The sequence below is a fragment of the Crocuta crocuta genome, unplaced genomic scaffold (assembly GCF_008692635.1).
Source record: "Crocuta crocuta isolate KB4526 unplaced genomic scaffold, BGI_CrCroc_1.0 scaffold176, whole genome shotgun sequence".
Classification (NCBI taxonomy): domain Eukaryota; kingdom Metazoa; phylum Chordata; class Mammalia; order Carnivora; family Hyaenidae; genus Crocuta; species Crocuta crocuta.
Window position 1 is genome coordinate 9,616,070 of NW_027531905.1, and position 18,863 is coordinate 9,634,932.

Consider the following 18,863-nt stretch of genomic DNA (forward strand, 5'->3'; position numbering starts at 1 on the left):
GAGTCAGACGAACCAGTTCAACCACCCAGGCACCCCAAGATTCAATATTATTATAGAAGATTTCTAGCTTTTAACTGATCTGTTTTAATATTATAAATCTACCAAAAGTGAATAAGTATAAAGGATTTTGCTTTAGAATATTTTTAAACATATTAGAATGAATCGGTTCATGAATGTTTTACTTTTCTGAACTCTAATAATCTAAAGGTAGAATCGTATTTCCAGCATAGGATGTGTACATATGTGGGATTTCTCCAGTCGCCATATTTTAGAGAAGGTACTTGAGCTCTTTCAGGAATATCTAGGTTTAGGTATACATGTCGGACTCAGTTGTAGGGTGGATATCTGAGATTATTGGTAATTCTGTTTGAGAGTCTTAACCAAGAAAGGCAAATCAGCCAGTTAGTATAAATTGTTCCATGGTACTAAAGAAGGTTGTGAGAAACTTATTGTGGCAATGGTTATTTTGCTAATCATGTTGTTTCTGTAATTCTAGGTTACGGTCACAGCAGTTGCAATAACTTTTGACAAAAATCAGGCTTTACAGACCACAAAAACACATGTTGAAAAGTCATTGCAAAGAGGTAAACCTGTGATGGATGGGAACATAGTTCATGTTTGTCTACATTGTAGTTCAGTGAAAAAGGTAGATTAAACAATGACTTGTTTCTTGAAGGAAAGATACATCACTTTTTCTGTCTTTATCAAGGTAACTTTGTGGACAGGAAGAATGTGATTGACTTGGTATTTTCACATATAAATAGGTGGTTCACTGGTATTTATTTCGATAAAGAATGCTTCTGTTTTTTAGGCTTAGATTATGGTATATTAGTTCTATAGAAATTTATTGATTTCTGTCCTAGAGTCTGTGGGGATGTCCTCAAAGCATCTGAGAACCTACTGATGCAGTAAGCCTCATGTATTTTTCTTATGAAAGGTCCCATAGTATTCAACAGATTCTCAGACTTGGCCTTTATCCAGGAAAATTTAGGAAGTGCGATCCTTAATGTATTCCAAAGAAACTCATTATCAAAAACAACTTATGTGTTCTGAAAAAAGGGAGAGGGAAATAGTGTACTTTCTAAAATTTAATAACTTACCTGATAAATGAAATACTCATGGTTAGTCTAAAATTTTACATTCTACATGTAAAGCATGAATTAACGTCAAACAGAGATATATTAAAGATTGTGTTCAGATATTTATCAAAGAAGATAGAAAGTAACTGTTTTATATATCACAGAACCAGTATAGTACAAAGAGTAGGATAATAATTGTTATTGAGTTGTTATTAATATTGAGTTCGTATTAGTATATGCTAAGAGATTTATGCTTAGGATTTTTTCTAAATCTCACAACAGTCCTAGCAGGGAAGAGAGTATCTCTCAGTATTATGTAGGTGAAAGGTTTCTGTGGGAGAAACCAAAAAGAAAATAACCAGAATAAATTGGATTAGGGGGAAATATATATTTTATCCCAGATTCTTAATTAAAAAAATTAATACTAGATCATTACTAAGTAACTATAGTGTTTTCTTGCCTCTCAAGCCTCTACAGATAATGAAGAACTACTGCAGTTTCCACTGGAGCTCTGTTCAGATTCACTTCCTTCTCATCCTTTTCCACCAGCTAAAGGTTGGTTAAGTGAGAGAAATGCAAACACAAATCCTAGTTTCTCATTCCTTTGACTTCTTCATTGTAGGCAGTCTTACTTAATCTTGAGATGAAGATTTATTCTTCATTCCCTCATTGTCTGTTTCTTCATGTTCATACAGGGGAGAGAGTAATATTCCTCCTATTTTAATTTCTCAAGTAATCTCATCGTAAATTATTAAGGTAATTTTTCATGCGATACTCCACTCTTATACTTCAAATGTATTTCGGTTTTATTTTCAGAGATCTGGATTTCCCAAAGTAACTATTCACACATGGTGTATTGATACTTTTTTTCTGTCTGGTAAAGTTTGTTTGTTTTTTTCCAGCAACAGTTGAATCTTTTCAAAAATTTTTAGATTTTTATGGACAATAAAATACTCATTGTCTTCAGAAGGTATGTGGAGAAGTTTAGGTGGGGTTAGTACAAATAAAAAAAGAGATGAGCTATCTTTTGAAAGTCTTGGTTATTTTTTGAGGATCATTGTTATGTACTTAAAAGATACTGCCATATTGTCAAATGCAAAGTGATTCTCTCTTAAGAGCAATACATCTACATAGATCTGTACAACGTTGGAGAAAAATGGGAGGTAGTATTTTCTATTTCTCTTCTGACTTCAGGGCAGTTTTTATTATAAGAATTTTCAGAATTACTATACCTTATTTTATAGCATTACATATACAATAAGTGTAGTTTGTGTTTTTTCATATTTTTTTTTTTTTTTTTTTTTTACCCTGAGAAGTGATGCATTTGTTATTTCAAACCAAATTGGTTTTTCAAATGTTTACATTTTATAATGCAAGGGAAATTTTTAAGTGATTTATACTTATCAGTTATTTTATCTGATACCAATTAATTATAATACAGAATAGTGTTATGTTCACATTGCAGGTATGTCTTTAATTTGCTTATAGTCTTTACTAAATCATTACAAGGCCTGTTTATCTATGTATATAAATAGATCCTGTCTCATATTTTGAAGATGAAAAGATAAGCTCCTTTGAGAGTCTGAACTTTCTAACATGGTAACTGTGGTCCTCTTTCTTTTTTAAGTTAAAATTCTACTTTAGAACTCAATGGAGAATGTTAGCATAGTTCAACTCCTTGAAAGAATAGAGAGGAAAAATCAAATCCAACGATAAGATGAGTTCAGATGTATCAATTAAATGCAGTTTCCAGAACAAAAAGAATTGTGAAGAATCTTCCTTGAACTGATTAGATGTCTTTTTTTAGCATCTACTTTATACAGAAAACTTGTATTTAACTTAAACAGGGTTGTTCAGATCACCTTTAGGTGTCCTTTTGTTTATCTTTACCCTGCAGTGGGTGGGGTGGGGTGTGGAGGGAGAACCAAAACCAAAGATCTAGTCACAACCACAAAAAGACTTGACTGGTTGCTAATCTATAGGAGTATATATTTGTGAATATGGGGTTCTTTTAGCTTAATTTTACTGTGTTAATCGTTACTGATTTCTGCAGAAAATTGGATTTAAATTCTATAAATTTGTCATATCTATATTGATAACTTGCAGTTTCTGCAGTAGCTTTCAAAATGTTTTCAAAGGAAATTAAAACTAGTGCTTGTTGACATCATGAGTCTATTTTGTACAAATGATACTCTGAACTAAAGAACAAGGAAAGAAGACTTTAAGTAGAATAGTCATATCTGAATAGTATTTAAAATACCGCAGTTCATTTTGGGGAGTGTGGAGAAGGGCCCTAAGGTGGAATAATAAAGTAGCACACCTGCGTTGTCTTCTCAGCTCTGCAACTGATTAAGTGTGAGAACTTGGGCCAGTTAACCTCTAAGAAGCCAATTAAGCCTCAGTTCCTCATTTGTAAAATGTGAAAGGATTAAGATTCTCTCTTAGCCTTTAACTCTGATTCCTTGGGGTTCTATAGCGACTGATTCTTCAATAATTAACATGTCACTGTTATTAAAAACATAAATCAAAAGCTAATTAATCAAAATCAGACGCTCATGTTTAATTAAGTTAAATTAAAAATTTCCGAATAGCTTCAAATCTGTTAAATGAATAATTTTTAAACTCAACTTCTCCAAACCATAGTTTCTTCATAGGTGCTCATGGCCTTCTAGGAGGCAGGGTCAGCAGGGAGTGAGGGGAAAGGGGTCTCTGGACCCCCTACCTCTGAACTAGAGCAGCTTCGATTGAGTGTGCTTTTATGTATTGATTTTCTGTATGTGGTATTGTTGTAAGAAAGAGTTTCAAAACGTTTGAAAACCACTGAATCAGATCATGCTACCGTCATCATCGTCTTCATAATGTTTACTAGCATCACATCTAATACTAATATATATGAAACTATTTATGCTAAGTACTTAACTGCAAAAACTATGTATTTTTCCTTGACTATTACATTTTAGAATCATCAGTAAATACTAAAAAGTTTACCTGTGCCTTTTTGTAAATACTTTTGTAAGTGGTAGTTTCTGTTGCATGCTTATTTATTGTCTTTGCTTCCTCAAGTCTTTTCAGAAGGACATGGGTTATACTAAATATACTTGAAGAAGTTAACACAAAATATTTTGGAAAATTTGAGGATAGGATGGATTTTGAAAAGGTCTGAAGAATGGAATGATAGAGTGTAATACATGAATGTAGTAATTGAGCATTGTAACATGAAGGGAAGTTTTAAATAGAGAATAGAAATACCTGACAAAAGTGAAGCTTAGCAATTTGGAAGTAACAGGCAAGAGAGAGAAAGGTAAAGAGTACTAGGAATAAATGCTCTAAAAACTTCTTGACTTTCTTGTATGCAACTACAATAGGCTTAGAAGTCAACTACTAATATTGATAAATAAGTAAATATATAGTTTTATGGTTTTTATAGTTTTGTTAAAGTCAGCTAAGCTGATGAAGTTTTCCCCTTTTTTTAAATTCTGAAAACTTTGAATCCTAATTTAGTTTTCATGTTTTTACAGATAGGGTGATTTATTAAAAATTGTTATTTCTTTATGTTGACAGTAGTTTCAAGTGCTATGCACAGTATATTTATTAATACTTCCATCTTTTAACTTGTAGATAAACCTTTCCTTTTTTGTGTTACTGAAAATGAGTGAATACTGTGTGAAAAAAAATATGCTTCAATTATGTGTATTCTAATTCACTGTGTAGAGTAAGCCTGGGCCTGAATTGTCCATCCATGTTCAAGTTTTTCCTTTCATCTTTTGTTATATTTGGTTTTGTTCCTCAAAGTAACAAAATAGTTTGATGCAGGTCTCAAATTTATGGCTGGTTTGATTACCTTGCTAGGTATCTTGATTTTTCTGATTTGAAATATTAAAAGGTGCTGAGCCTGAGTAATTTCTTCCAGGAAATTATCATGTGGAGGTCATCAGAATTCTTTGATGAATATTATGAGGAACATAGATGATGTGGCATCAACATAAATTACTTATATTTACATGAGGCTGTATTATGAGAAAAAGGATAGCAGATGTTTTATACCACTCTCATAATGTTTTTTCCCATCATTAATATCGATACTTTTCTAAATATTTACTGTCCTACTCTGAAATGGTTTTAAGAGACCATTATATATATAAATATATATTATGTATATATAAATACATATCATATATACATATACACAAATGAGTTTATATACATAAAGGCAGAGAACAAATACAGTAACATTAGGAATGTGTGTGAAAGTAATCTGGGTAAAAATTTTAAAATATCAGTAAGATTTTTCTTGTAGGCTGCAGTATATCTCAAAACTTTTATGCATGTAGTTTTTATAAAAGGTTAGCAAATTATTTTCAATGTATGTCTAAAGACCTAAATCTCAATATATTAGGTACCATACTGTGGACCTTAAGATCTTAGACAAATGTATGTGAATCATGTGCCACTACAAATATATGTCAAATATTTTATAAGTTTATGATAGGATAATAGTTTTCATTAAAATTCTGAGAGCTTAAGGATTTTAAAAGGTTTAATTAAGTCTACTTAGTCTTTATATACTGTCAAATGAAAGTGTATAGAAGGAAAGTCTTTTATACCTAACTTGATCCTGCTTTCATTTTGCTTTGTGTGCTGGGGGGATACCCTCCTGTTCAATGACATAAGCTGTAGGCTGGCTGGAGTACCCTTTGCATTAAGCAGCTGCTGATTACTGTGATGAGCAGAGGTCAGATTCTTGATTTCCATATTAAACAAAACAAGTTGGCTTAGACCGTCAATACATTACACTCCATAATTAGAGGTTCGCATTTGAAGTTTTTGTCTTTATTTTTATTGAGGCTATAAGGGTTCTTCTTTGTTAAACCAAATTTGGTTTTAGAAGATAGTTTAATTTTTTAAATTGAATGACTTGCCTCCTGTTATTTTAAACTAGCCATTTGAAATATAACCCTATAAAATCTACAAAGTTAGCTTTTATTTTATCCTCACAAATAATGGCTCTAAATTCTTACAACTATTACATAGTTCTTTACACTAGCTAAAAATACCTTTATGTATTAACAATTCATTGCATGTCTGTTTTTTCTTTCTTCTTAAAGTCTGTTTATGTTACTACAGCCAAATGGTAGCAACAATAACAAACACTGAAGTTCTCCATGTTACTGATGGCCCTGACCCTCAGTGGGAGGTCCTGAAAGGAGAGAGATGCTGAGGGGAAGAAGATTGAGAGGAAAAGAGAAACTGCAGAGTGGAAAATATATGAGAAACTCATCCCAGATATGGGAAGGAAGGAAGAGAGGGAGGGAGAGGCATAGGAGAAAGAAAGGAAGGAAGGGAGGGAGGGAGGGAGGGGAATGGATGGAGAAGTAAGGATAAGGAATCTGCTTCTTCAAGGCAGCTTGAGTTCAGTAAAATCCAGAGTTTGCGGAAGAAGGAGTAAGCAGCAAAGAAAATTGAACTGAGTTACTGGGTTGTTTGGAAGAGAAGATAGAAAGGGTGGGATAGAGAGGAGACGTGAATGCTTAGAAACAGGCAGGACAACATAAAATGGGCATTAAAGAGGACAAGTGGTTTAGGCTGTTGTACTCCTTTAATTATATAAGGTGGAAGCTTTATTTTTTATTATTTTTAAAAAAAAATTGTTAATGTCTATTTATTTTTGAGAGAGAGAGAGTATGAGCAGGGGAGGGGCAGAGAGCGGGAGACACAGAGTCTGAAACAAGCTCCAGGCTCTGAGCTGTCAGCACAGAGCCCAACGTGGGGCTCGAACTCACAAACCGCGAGGTCATGACCTGAGGTGAAGTAGGATGCTTTACCCCACTGAGCCTCCCAGGCGCCCCAAGTGGAAGCTTTAATGACCCAAGTAGAGAAGCTAATTGCCTTTGTCATCTAATGTACATATTGTGATGATAGTGAGTTTTTCCCCTAGTGGACTGTTGAAGCTGTTTGTATTTTTCTCTGTGCTTTAAATATTTTTTTTTTTTTTTAGCTATACTATGGCAATTTCATTATCAATCCACCAATATTTGAATATCATTATGGACAAGGTTTATACCGAATATTTATACATATAATTTGTTTAACTCAGTCATTAAGCCAGATTTTATAGTTATAGGATATAGCTAATCAGTGTATTATAGAGTGATAGAAATGCTGAAAGAGACATAAAGCTAAATTTTGATCATAATAACTTAAAACTGAGAGTGTTTAAATAGCTAAATAAAACATACGTTTTTAAAGACTTAAGATTGCATACGTATTTTTTTAAGTAGGCTCCCTGCCCATCATGGGGCTTGAATTTACAACCCCTGAGATTAAGACTTGCTTGCTCTACCGACTGAGCCAGCCAGGCATCCCATTTTTTAATCTGCCAGAGAATCTTTCGAAGTTTCAGGGACTTTTTTAGTTTTGGTAATTTTCTTAAGATGACCAGATAAGATTATCTCAAGTAGTTTTTAATTATTCAGAGCTAAGATGCTCTGTAGATTCTAATGTGAATAAGTTGTCAGAAAAGTTAGCAATCAGTGTAGGGCTGTATCACTGCCAGTGGATACCTTTGTCATTGGTTGTGACGAGTTATTTAGGAGAATGGAAGAAGTCTCAAAATTCAGAAGCATTGGAGCATGTATAATTGAGGGAGGAAGAGCCTTGCCACATTATTTTCTGTTTATCATCAGTATGCTCATTTTCACTCAACTGCTTTTAACCTAGGTTAGTCTCCCGCCCCACACTGATAGGGCTTGTTAAATACTCTTAAGAGTGTACTAAGAGAATAATAAAACTTTATTTTCTGTTTGCCTTGCTAACGTTCTAGGATTGTTCATTTGGGGATAATGAAGCCAAATAATCATTTTCTTGTATCCAGTGGAAGAGGAAATTGTAAGAGAAGTGAGCTACTATGTGGCTTGATTGAGACTTTCTGCAGCTAGAATGGGGATACATCCCTAACATAAGAAGTGTTTGTCTCAAACTTTTCCACATAGATATACAAATCGCTGGCAATGGGCATTAGCTACTCAACAAATCTCAAAAGATTTTAATAAGATTTTTACTCCTGGATGTGAAATATGTTCTCTCTGTCTCTCTCTTTTTTAATGTTTTATTTATTTCTGAGAGAGAGAGACAGTGTGAGCAGATAGGGCCAGAGAGAGAGGGAGATACAGAATCTGAGGCAGGCTCCAGGCTCTGAGCTAGCTGTCAGCACAGAGTGTGATGCAGGGCTTGAACCCACAAACCGTGAGATCATGACCTGAGCCGAAGTCGGAAGCTTAACTGACAGAGCCACCTGGGTGCCCCTCTCTCTCTTTTATTAAAGTAGGGGCTTAGAGATTGCATATACGTTTATTTCTTTTTCACCAGAATTGCTAGTTTGCTAGTGAGCTAGACAACTAATATCTGCAGTACCTTCTCTTTTGCAAAGCTTATTACCTTGAAAGCCAAACTGTAATTAGAGGAGCAAAGTGACTAAAAATCTGAGGTCCTTAGATAAATGAGGTATTCAGATGTCTGAGGTGCCTATGTTCATCTGTTCCAGGACCACCTTATCTTGGACCTTTTCTCTGTGGGAAAAATTAAGATCATAGCAAGCATGTTTAATGAACCAACTATCTTGAAGTGAGATAAAAAATCATCTCCCTTAACCTTTTCTTAAGAATATCTGCAATTTAAGAACTTTTTTTCCTCAAATGTTAATTCAAATATATACATATATGAAGGCAGGGAATAGACATTTCCCTTGTTCCCCCCCCCCCCCACTCTTTGTAAAAATTTTTTGGGAAAAGTAATAAATGTGTGCGGTAAAACATTCAAAGCTTATGAAAAAATCAAATAGTCCAACGTCTAGCTCCCTTCTCCATTCATTTACCTTTTCAAGAGGCAACTACTCTTAATCAGATTTATTGTCTGTCTGTGCAGAGATATTCTATTTATTCTTTTAAAAAAAACAAATATTTTACAGATCATTGTGTACCTTTGTGTTTTTTTTCACTTGATACTTAGAGATGGAAACAGATACTTTCTACATGTTTAAGCTCTTTTGATGGACATTTGTTATTAAATTACATGCAGTTGCTAGTCACTGGGGAATTTCATATTGCCCAGATAATACTGAGTTATAGAAGATAATTTCATGTTAGTAATTTTCGCATTTGTTAAAGCTTTTGACCCCTGTTCCCTCATTTTAAAAACTTTCACAGAGTTCCTAAGGTCAAGTGTATTTTCTGTGAGTCTCCACTCCACAAGTCTATACTACGTAGGACATAGGAGAGCCCCGGGACCCGCCCGGGGTATGGGGGCTTAGGGTAGGCATTTGCTGTCCCACCTTCTGCATGGTGTCTGTTTCAGTCCTGAGCTAGCTGTTCCTGAAGATGTGGGAGGCCTCTGAATGTCCATTCTGTTCTAGTCTCCTTCCTGTGGGTTCCTTCTCCTCCTGGACTTCTAAAACTCCTCAGGAATCTGAGGAACTGAATCAGGGAGGACTCTTCCTGTCTAGATCTACAGTCTTGAGGGCATGAGGGTCAAGGGCACACCCACAGCATGGTGTCTCACAGTCATTTTGTGGACCCTACCTAGTGAGTCCTTTTATTAAACAGCTCTGTATTGTAAGAGAAATGTCAGCCACTATACACTTTCCCATATTAACTGGTGGTCACTTGCTTTATAAAAATGGGGAGAGAGAGTATGCATACTTCCACACACTCAGTTAGCAAGAACCTGTCCAAACCTTATTTGATATAAGGTTTAACTTCATTAATTTAAGAATATCACCAAAAGATTAATAACACATTAAGCAGAAATAAAAATATGTTTCTTTATGATTTTTTTAAAAAAAAGTGGATGATTCATTATTCTCAGAAGTTTTTTGTAGTGCTGTTTAAATTCGTACAATACTTTAAATAGCTATAATAAAAATATGAAATATTAGGGAAAATTCTGGATGGTCTTTTTATGAGATTCCTGGAAAGGGAGTGATTCTAGTTTGGGATCCTAGCCATGTCTGTGGAGAGTAGTTTTTGGTTCCACAACGTCTTAATGCCACCAGAGGGAACTGTTGACCGTGAAGTCCTTGAATGAAGGGGGTTGGTAGTTAGGGGGATGGTTATGGCTAGTAAGCAGCTTGTGTTTATCCGTGAGACACAGGTCATTGCCTTGTCTGCAATTTTTAATCTTACTGGCTCCTCCCCCTCCCCAAATATTTCCTTTGCAAGTTTCATTTTAGGTTTTCTTCTTAATTTCTCTGCATAGTTTTCTCATCCTGCTTTCATCCTACTAACATTTGTTACTATGTTAATATTTTCTCATGTCTGTAATATTTCTGAAACTCTTCTTGTGTTACAATAACAAGTAGTTTTCCTTGACATGCTATTTATTAACTGAGCTAGTTTTCATATATCAGTAGAAACTGCATTTAAAACCTGAATTCTTCTATTTGGTTTGCTTTTATAATGAAGCCATAAAGACTTCCTCCTATTCATCTGGCTTGTAGAGGGTTTTGACAAACAGCAAAGAAGAGATGCTGGCTTGTACTTAGCATCCAAGCTAATGTTGTTCATATTGTCTTATTAGAACACCTGGAGAGTGCAAGTTCTAACTCAGGTATACCAGCTGCACAGAGAGGTGAGTTTGTCTAATTAAGCAAATAGTCACCAAAGGTGTGAAATTCTAGTGTGGTGGTGCATAAACATACAGACACTGGAGAAATGCACTGGGCAGTGGAATAGACACCAAAATGTTGCTTTACTGTAGTTGGAATGTGCTGTTAAAAATATTAATTAACCTAATATTTAAGTTTTTAGCATCTTAATAGTTTTCCTGTTTCCAAGAATAAAATTTTTAGCTCTTTGACATTCTTTTTAGCTTAGTTGTAGTAAAAGCTATTTTACTTAAAAAGGAGAACTTGTTAGACCCACACCTGCCTCCCTACTTCGTGTTGTCAGAAGCTTTGTTGCCAGAATGAGACATGAAGACAGAATAGTGACCAAAATGACCCTTTGGCCTTTCTGTTACCGATGGTAGAATGTGTTTTAATAAAAGATAAGTCAACCAGTGATTTTTTTTTCATTGTGTTCTTCAGCATTTGATTCTCATTATTTTTATTTTAGGGTAAACGTAAGGGTTTAAAGTCCTAAAATATAGACCGTTAAAACTTTGTAAAGTAAAAAGAATGGGAAGTATACGGTCCTTGCACTGATATTTTGGATAGGCCTTGCTTCCATTGCCCCTAAGAGACCACACAACTCTGACATCACCAAAAACGCTCAGCCAGCTAATTGAGAACTTGGTTTCGGACAAATCAGTGTCTAAAGCTTGACTCTTTACTATCTCTCATATCTGACTTGAAAAGGACCATTCTTTTTCTAAGTTACAGTTAAGTTACATCATCGGAAGGAGTGTTATGACGAGTAAGAGACGTCATCCATATTTTTTCTTTGTTTTTTCTTTTGTTTTCTGTCTGTGTTTTCAGCAACGTCAGTTGATTACAGTTCCTTTGCAGACAGATGCAGCAACTGGATAGAGCTCATTAAACTGAAAGCTCAGACCATAAGGCGCGGATCAATTAAGACAAGTAGGCGGATGTTTCTACCACATTATGATCTGAGAAGCATTATCCCTGATTTCCCAGTGGTGAAGGCTAGACCTTTCTACCCTGTAATAACATTGCCAATGAATCATGTATTGGAGTGTGAAAGCTGCAGACTCTTAATGGTCACTTAGCAAAAGTTATTGAAGGGCCTTTAGATTTGTTCATTTTAACTGTAGAATAATGTTTTAAAATTTTTATTTTTTGTGAAGGTATTCTTAAAAGTGTGTAGATATTATATCCTTCTAAAGGAAGGAAATTATGAGCTCTCTTATAGAAGAGATACTCTTTGAGGACCCTTGCCACTGTGTAGTATATGGCATCTGTTAGTTTACTAAGAGTGATAAAGAGGGCTAACAGAATGGAGGTATTTCTGGATAGAAAGTAGTAAACTCTTAGCTCACTGCTGGAATCAGGATCATTACTTACATGTTCTTTATACTCCATGTGTTTTGATAGACTTTGAGGTAAACGTATTTGACTGAAAGAATTTATAGTACATTAAAAGAGAAGAAACAATGTTTTAGAGGAAAGATCACAGGATATGGAACCAGCCAGATCTGGTTTGGGATCCTAGAAGTGTCATTTTAATAGCTGTGTGACCTTGGGCAAGTTACTTAATTTCTCTGAGCCTCAATTTGCTCATGTGTAAAATGGGGATGATAATATCTATGTTGCTGGGTTGTAAGGATTAGATAATATATATTCATGTGTGGCTTATAGTAGTTACTTGATAAGTGCTAGCTATTATTATTTATGCTATTTTATAAAAAACTTTTAGACAGCCAAGGTCATTTGTTTTTAAAATTATGAGTTTGACCAAAAAGGTTTGGAGAAGAAACCCATTACAACTTGTTAACATAAGGTTTATCTACAAGTTGACAATGATGAAGTTGTCTGAAAAAGATGGAAAAACTGCACTGGGAAATATAACAACTTTCACACTCTCTTTGTAATAATTTGTTCCTACAGCAGATAAGTTTTAATGCTCTCCTGCTTTTTCTTTTTCTTCACTTTATAACGATCATTATGTGTTGTAGCCACACTGCATCAGTATTTTCTTTTGCAGGAATGCCATTTTTCTTCCAAAAGAATTCCATTTCAGCATTTCCTCTCACGTTTTTCTTTCTCTCTCTTTAATTGCATGCAGTGCATGATAATGTCTTTACTCTCATGACATGGCTTACCCTCACAGACAGCTGAATGTTGTCACCACTTATTTGGAAACCTTAGGGAAGAATTGAGTTACCATCATCTGATCTTGATGTTTTCTTTTTGTTCTCCAAATTTAGCTGTCACCGTTGAAAAAGCAAGTCCAATGGGTGAAGGAAATTTCCGGAACCGTTCTGCTCCACCTTGTGCAAATTCTACAGTTGGGGTTGTTAAGATGACACCTCTTTCTTTCATTCCTGGAGCAAAAATAACCAAATATCTTGGGATAATTAACATGTTTTTTATCCGGGAAACAACTTCTCTTCGTGAGGTAGATAATTTGATAATGTTTTTGTGCATTTTCTGATTGAAGACATTAGTATCAAGACCAAACATATTTCACATTGTTATTTTTTGCCAAAGTACAGACAGACACATGCACACACACATACACACACCTTTTCTTTCTTTTTTTTTTTTAATAATTTGTCTGGATTGATTATAGATTAGATTTACCAAATTTCATATAGCATCGAGTATTATTACAAGAGTTGTGTTGGGTTTAATTTCATTTATTATTAGAGGTTCCAGAGCCTTATCATAAGTAAAACAAGTAAATTGATCCATGTTGGATTAGAGCTTTAAAAGCCTGAAAGAACAGTTTAGTTTTCTCAAGTAGTCATTTGCCTGAGATTATTTAAATAGCAGTTTTTATGGGTTTACATTTAGAAACTGTAGGGGACTATATTATAGCTAGAGGTCTGTGGATAGTTTATGTCTACTTTTTTCTCCCTCTGAAAAAAAATGTGTCTGCCTATTTTTTATTCCCCTCCAGAAGGATATGAGAATGCCATTTATTCAAATTCTTACCTCACAGTGGGTAACAGTAATTATAATGTTTTGAGTGGTCACATATGAGAATCAGAAACAGCCTATTATATCTTTCATTACATAGGAATTTAAACTCAAGAAAAAAATTGTATTTACATTGTGTCTTACGAAACAAAGCTGGAGCAAACAAAAAATACTGTGAATAGAGAGATTTTTAAATTATTGAGGTATGAAACTCAAACTCTTCACTTTTTTTTAAGTCTATACATTATAAAGATGCCTCAACTGTGTTTTTTTCCCATTGTATCATCATCAGTGTTTCTATACTTCCTTAGAAATAATAGTCCTTATATGATTTTTTTTTTAATAGAGAGAGAGAGAGAGAGAGAGAGCCTGAGCCAGGAGAAGGGCAGAAAGAGAGGGAGACAGAGAATCTTAAACAGGCTCAATGCTCAGCATGAAGCCCAGCGTGGGGCTTGATCCCACAACCCTGGTATTATGACCTGAGCTGGACCCTCAACTAACTGAGCCACCCAGGCACCCTGCCCTCATGCTGATTTTTTGTTTTGTTTTTTTCATGGGGAGGCTGCTATTTAAAACAATTTTTTTAATGTTTATGTATTTTTTAGAGAGCAGGGGAGGGGCAGAGAGAGAGGAGACACAGAATCTGAAGCAGGCGCCAGGTTCTGAGTTATCAGTGCAGAACCTGATGCGGGGCTCGAACCTACAGACTTTCAGATCAATAACCTGAGCCGAATTGGATGCTTAACTGACTGAGCCACCCAGGTGACCCTGTCATGGTGCTTTTAATATCATGCTCACCATTCTGCACCTGGCACTATGCCTGGCAGAGAGTAGACATAGATATTTTTGTGTAAATGAGTGAATGACTTCTGACAGATTGATTAGATAGATGTTTTCTTTATGGTAAATTAGTTTTTTTAACCATATTCTAATTGTGTTGAGATGGAAAAGATACTATGTTAATATATTCTCAAAAACCTTTTAATATAGAATTAAAATAGGTAACACTGTTAAGTCATCTAAATTTGACAAAGAAAGTTGGGTGTGAGAATCTGATATAGATAGGTAGATTAACTTTCCAGTTGTTCTTAATAACATGTGGATATTGCATTATGTTAATCCATAAAATTTTGTTTCCTAAGTGCCTTCTCTATTGCTTGAGAGCCAGGCCCCAAAATGTTGCATTACAGTGTATTTCTCTTCAACAGAGATTTGTAATATTAATTGTATGGCATAGTATTCCAAATTTATTTGTTACTTGATAAGTTATTTGCTTACAATTATATGATCTTTTAAGAATTACCCTCTATTTAGTCTCTGTTACTCTGTCATTAGAATTTCTAGATTTAAAAGGCAGGAAGAAAACAGATACAAGTGAAAGAAAAAAATGTCCTGAGGTATGATGAATTGGAAGTAGACTGAAATACCTCAGTTCCTCAATTACAGAGAGAGCTACCTTTATAAAACTATGGCTTTTTAAGAAAGGTGTTGTCTGGTCAGATGTTTTTTCTAACTGTGCATTGAATTTTGCCCATAACTTCCAGTTTAAAGTTGGAAATTTCTTCCTAGACTGTAAATAACCTCCAGTAGAATTCATGGAAAGTTGAGGTTGAAAAGCATTTTAAGCTCTCAGCTAGATTTTTGTTTCTGTTTTGTTTTTGAACACTGAAAACATTCCCCAAACTACTGGATTTCATTCCCTGACAAATAATGTATGGACTACTCAGTATGTACACCTGTTGAACTAGGTATTAGCATATAGTTGTGAGCACAACAGATGGAAGTCTCTGACCTGTTGGAATTTACAGTCTGGCGGACCTGGAGCATAGTGAACATTAAACAAATAGTCATGTAACTTATGTATAATTATTAGTGGTATTAAGTAATATAAAGAAATACAACAGGGGTTATCAGAGGAAATAACAGGGGAACATAATTCAGATCTGATAGAGAAAGATTCTCTGAGGAAGTTAAACATATAAACAAGGACCCGAGGAATTGAGTAAGAGTTATTCTGATGGAAAATTGGGGAGGAGCCTTCAGGAACAGCATGTACAGTGACCCTGAGGCAGGAAAAGTGCTGGACACTTTTGAAAAACTGATAAGAAGTCAAATGTGCCTGGAACATGGTTGAGGATGGGGGATATGGATAGCAGACAACTTTTATTATTAATTTTGCCATCAATTTATGTGAATGATAGGAATGATTTGATGGAGATGTTGAAGATGGAGAAACAATTTGAATTCTTGCTCTGTTTTTTTTTTTAATTAGCTATGTGGTCATAGCTAGTCATGGGCATATTACACATTCTCTGAGCTTCGATTTCATCATCTGTAAAGTATGGATATGAACCCCTGTCACAGACATGTGTTCAGTAAAGGTTTGTGTGTTCATTCATGCAACAGATCCTTGTTATGAGGGAAACTGAAATTATCATCTATTATATTAAGATCATTTAAGAGGTTTTACTATATATTATTTGGTATTTTATATACATTAATGTACACATATATAGTTTGAGTTTTTGCATATTGTCATTTAGGAAGGAGGAGTCAGTGGTTTTCTCCATGCTTTCATTGCTGAAGTGTTTGCAATGGTGAGAGCTCATGTCGCTGCATTAGGAGGGAATGCTGTGGTCTCCTACATAATGAAGCAGTGTGTCTTCATGGAGAATCCAAATAAAAACCAGGTGAGATGTAGGTTAAAGCGTCCAACGAGGGAATCTGAAGATTTCCCCCATGGCTTTCCAATCTCCCACCCTCTTCCCCAGCCTCCACCAAAGAGAATTGCTCTTCAGAGCTTTTTGATTATAAATGTTTAAAACATTTTTAATATATTAATAATGTTTTAATAAATATATTAATAACCATGGTCATACATAGATCAGGTTCTGTTTTCACATCCCAGATATTCTTAAGTATTGCTGGAAGTTTTGTTCCTAAGTTACTGTGAAAGACACCGCTAGCTTGGACTGTGATCTGTCCAGTTCTAACTGGTAAAGAGTGCATCCCTATGTGGCCACACTATTTATTTCTGTAGTAACAGCAGAGTTTGTTTGTTTTTAAAGTGGGCTCTATGCGCAGTGTGGGCTTGACCCATTGACCCCTAGATCAAGAGTCACATGCTCTATCTACCAAATGAGCTAGCCAGGTGCTCCTGTTTATCTGTCTCTAATAAATAATTCTGTTAGTGGGAGCAAAAGACTGTTACTTAGGATTAATTTTAGAGCAAATTTATCAGTATTGTTCCTTTAAAAAACCCATTAATGGCTTTTCGTTCAGTTTTCTTGGGAGTTGCCTTCTTTTCATTTGCTCATTTTTCTATTGGGTTTTCTGTCTTTTCTCTAGTCACTTAGAAGCCCGTGCTTTTTCTGCTATGCAACACTGTCCCTAATATAACAGAAAATTTTAAGCATATTATTGGGTTGGTGATCAAACATGTCCTGTTGTTTGTATAGGCACAGTGTCTAATAAATGTAAGTGGTGATGCAGTGGTTTTTGTTCGTGAATCTGAGTTAGAAGTGGTATCAGCCCAGCAGCCTACTGCCAACTGCCAGCCATCGTGTACTGGAGGAGAAGTTACCACCTGAAGTAAATTAGAAGGAGCTCGACTAAATGAAATTCATCTGTCTCCACTGTTTTGTCTTTAATTATCTTACTGGACTTTTAGAAGTGAACTTAATTTGAAATAATTAAGAAAGAATTGGTACATTATGAGTAGATTTGATTTGTCTGTAATCTCTTGGAGGCATGAGAATTTTCGAACCTTGATATTTTGTTTGCCAAGCCAGTCCCCATGAAATCTTGACCTTTCACCAAGTCCAGATTACTCAGAGATGGAAGCTGTCTGTAATTTTTGTTGACTTTAATAAATCATACCTTGAAACACAAAATGGTAAGATTATCAAGAAATTATAATAGCTACCCTGGTGTAATGGAGAGAAACTAAGCAAAAAATTTACCAATTGTTAATAAATAATCTGATTTGAGGGATGTTTGGGAAAATGGAGAAAAGTTTTGAGAAAACTGTGTGTTTCTTAATGTGTTTTATTTTGGTAACTGAATTCAGAATTTGGTAACAACTGAAAGGGAAGAGTGCTTCAGCCATCTTTTAAAAAGTTATAATTACTGTAACTTGGAAACATATTGTGTCGCAGCTACTGTAAAAGAAAAAGTAATTTAATAGAGCCAGTGTCCTTCCATTGAAAGTTTTAGTAATGTTTGTAAGGAGGGAGGAAAAAATTAACTACATAACTTTGTAACTGGCCAAATTTTGTTAGTGTTTAAATTGTCTAGAAGAGGTGTGGCTTCAACTGGGAAGAAAAAGGTCCGTGAATTTTGTTGAAATAGTTAAAATATAATTGACCTACTAGGAGCATAAAATTATTTCTAGTAGAATCATACTGCACTCCTACCAAATAAACAGAATTATATCTGAGGGCTTTTTGATGGTAAGTTAGATTGTATTTGGCATAGAATTTGGAGATGTAACTTGAATGTAAATATGCTGCAGAGTGTTGAATGTATACCTAGAAACACCTTCTTTGTCAATGCCAAATACCTAGTACAAATGAACCTTACAAAGTACATTCCTCCTTTGCACAATAAAATTTCTGTATAAAACTCATGATTTTGCTCTTTCAAGAAAATAGACTACCCTAAAGATTAGGAATCAATTCCCTGTTATCACAGGTGTCAATATTTTTCTGTATTTTGTTTATAATTTTATTTTTTAAATAAAAAGTTTATAAACTGGAGTATTCCTGTGTCTCTTGCTTGCCTCCCTTGGGTAGTACTGTCAGTAGTCTGTAGTACTGGAACTGTGACACTTTCATGGTGTTTGGTCGGTAGGTATTCACATTCAGCAGCTGTTTGTTGAATGCCTGTTAGATCCCAGGGCAGAGTTTTAGCCAGTCAACAGAACACACCTAAGTTCTTATGATCATGGAACTTATTTTTCGTGGCTACACAAGTGAACCATTTGTAAAATGTGGCATATGGTACCATAGCAATTGCTGGTGTTTACTGAATTCTTACGACGTGTCAGGCAGTGTGACAAATAGATTAACCCTCGTAATCTTTACAGAAACCCTATGAGGTAGAGGTAGATACTGTAGTGAAGCCCCATTTTATAGTTGAGGAAGCTGAGAGTTTGGTTTGCCCAAAGACACAATAAATAGTAGAGCCAAGAT

The 18,863-nt window shown here is 34.9% G+C and overlaps 1 protein-coding gene across 7 annotated transcripts in view; it reads left to right on the forward strand.

Moving 5' to 3' along the window:
* Positions 1-18,428, forward strand: part of C2CD5 (C2 calcium dependent domain containing 5) — a 100,615-nt gene extending 82,187 nt beyond the window's left edge. For 2 of the 7 annotated variants that reach the window (XM_077774455.1, XM_077774449.1), the window contains 7 exons: positions 497-584; positions 1,548-1,634; positions 10,650-10,700; positions 11,548-11,649; positions 12,957-13,147; positions 16,215-16,361; positions 17,130-18,428. In XM_077774455.1, the coding sequence (XP_077630581.1) occupies positions 497-584; positions 1,548-1,634; positions 10,650-10,700; positions 11,548-11,649; positions 12,957-13,147; positions 16,215-16,361; positions 17,130-17,261 (798 nt within the window). In that variant the 3' untranslated portion in view covers positions 17,262-18,428. The remainder of the gene's footprint in view (positions 1-496; positions 585-1,547; positions 1,635-10,649; positions 10,701-11,547; positions 11,650-12,956; positions 13,148-16,214; positions 16,362-17,129) is intronic. The other 5 variants (XM_077774450.1, XM_077774456.1, XM_077774453.1 and 2 more) reach the window with 4 other exon arrangements.
* Positions 18,429-18,863: the final 435 nt, after the last annotated feature.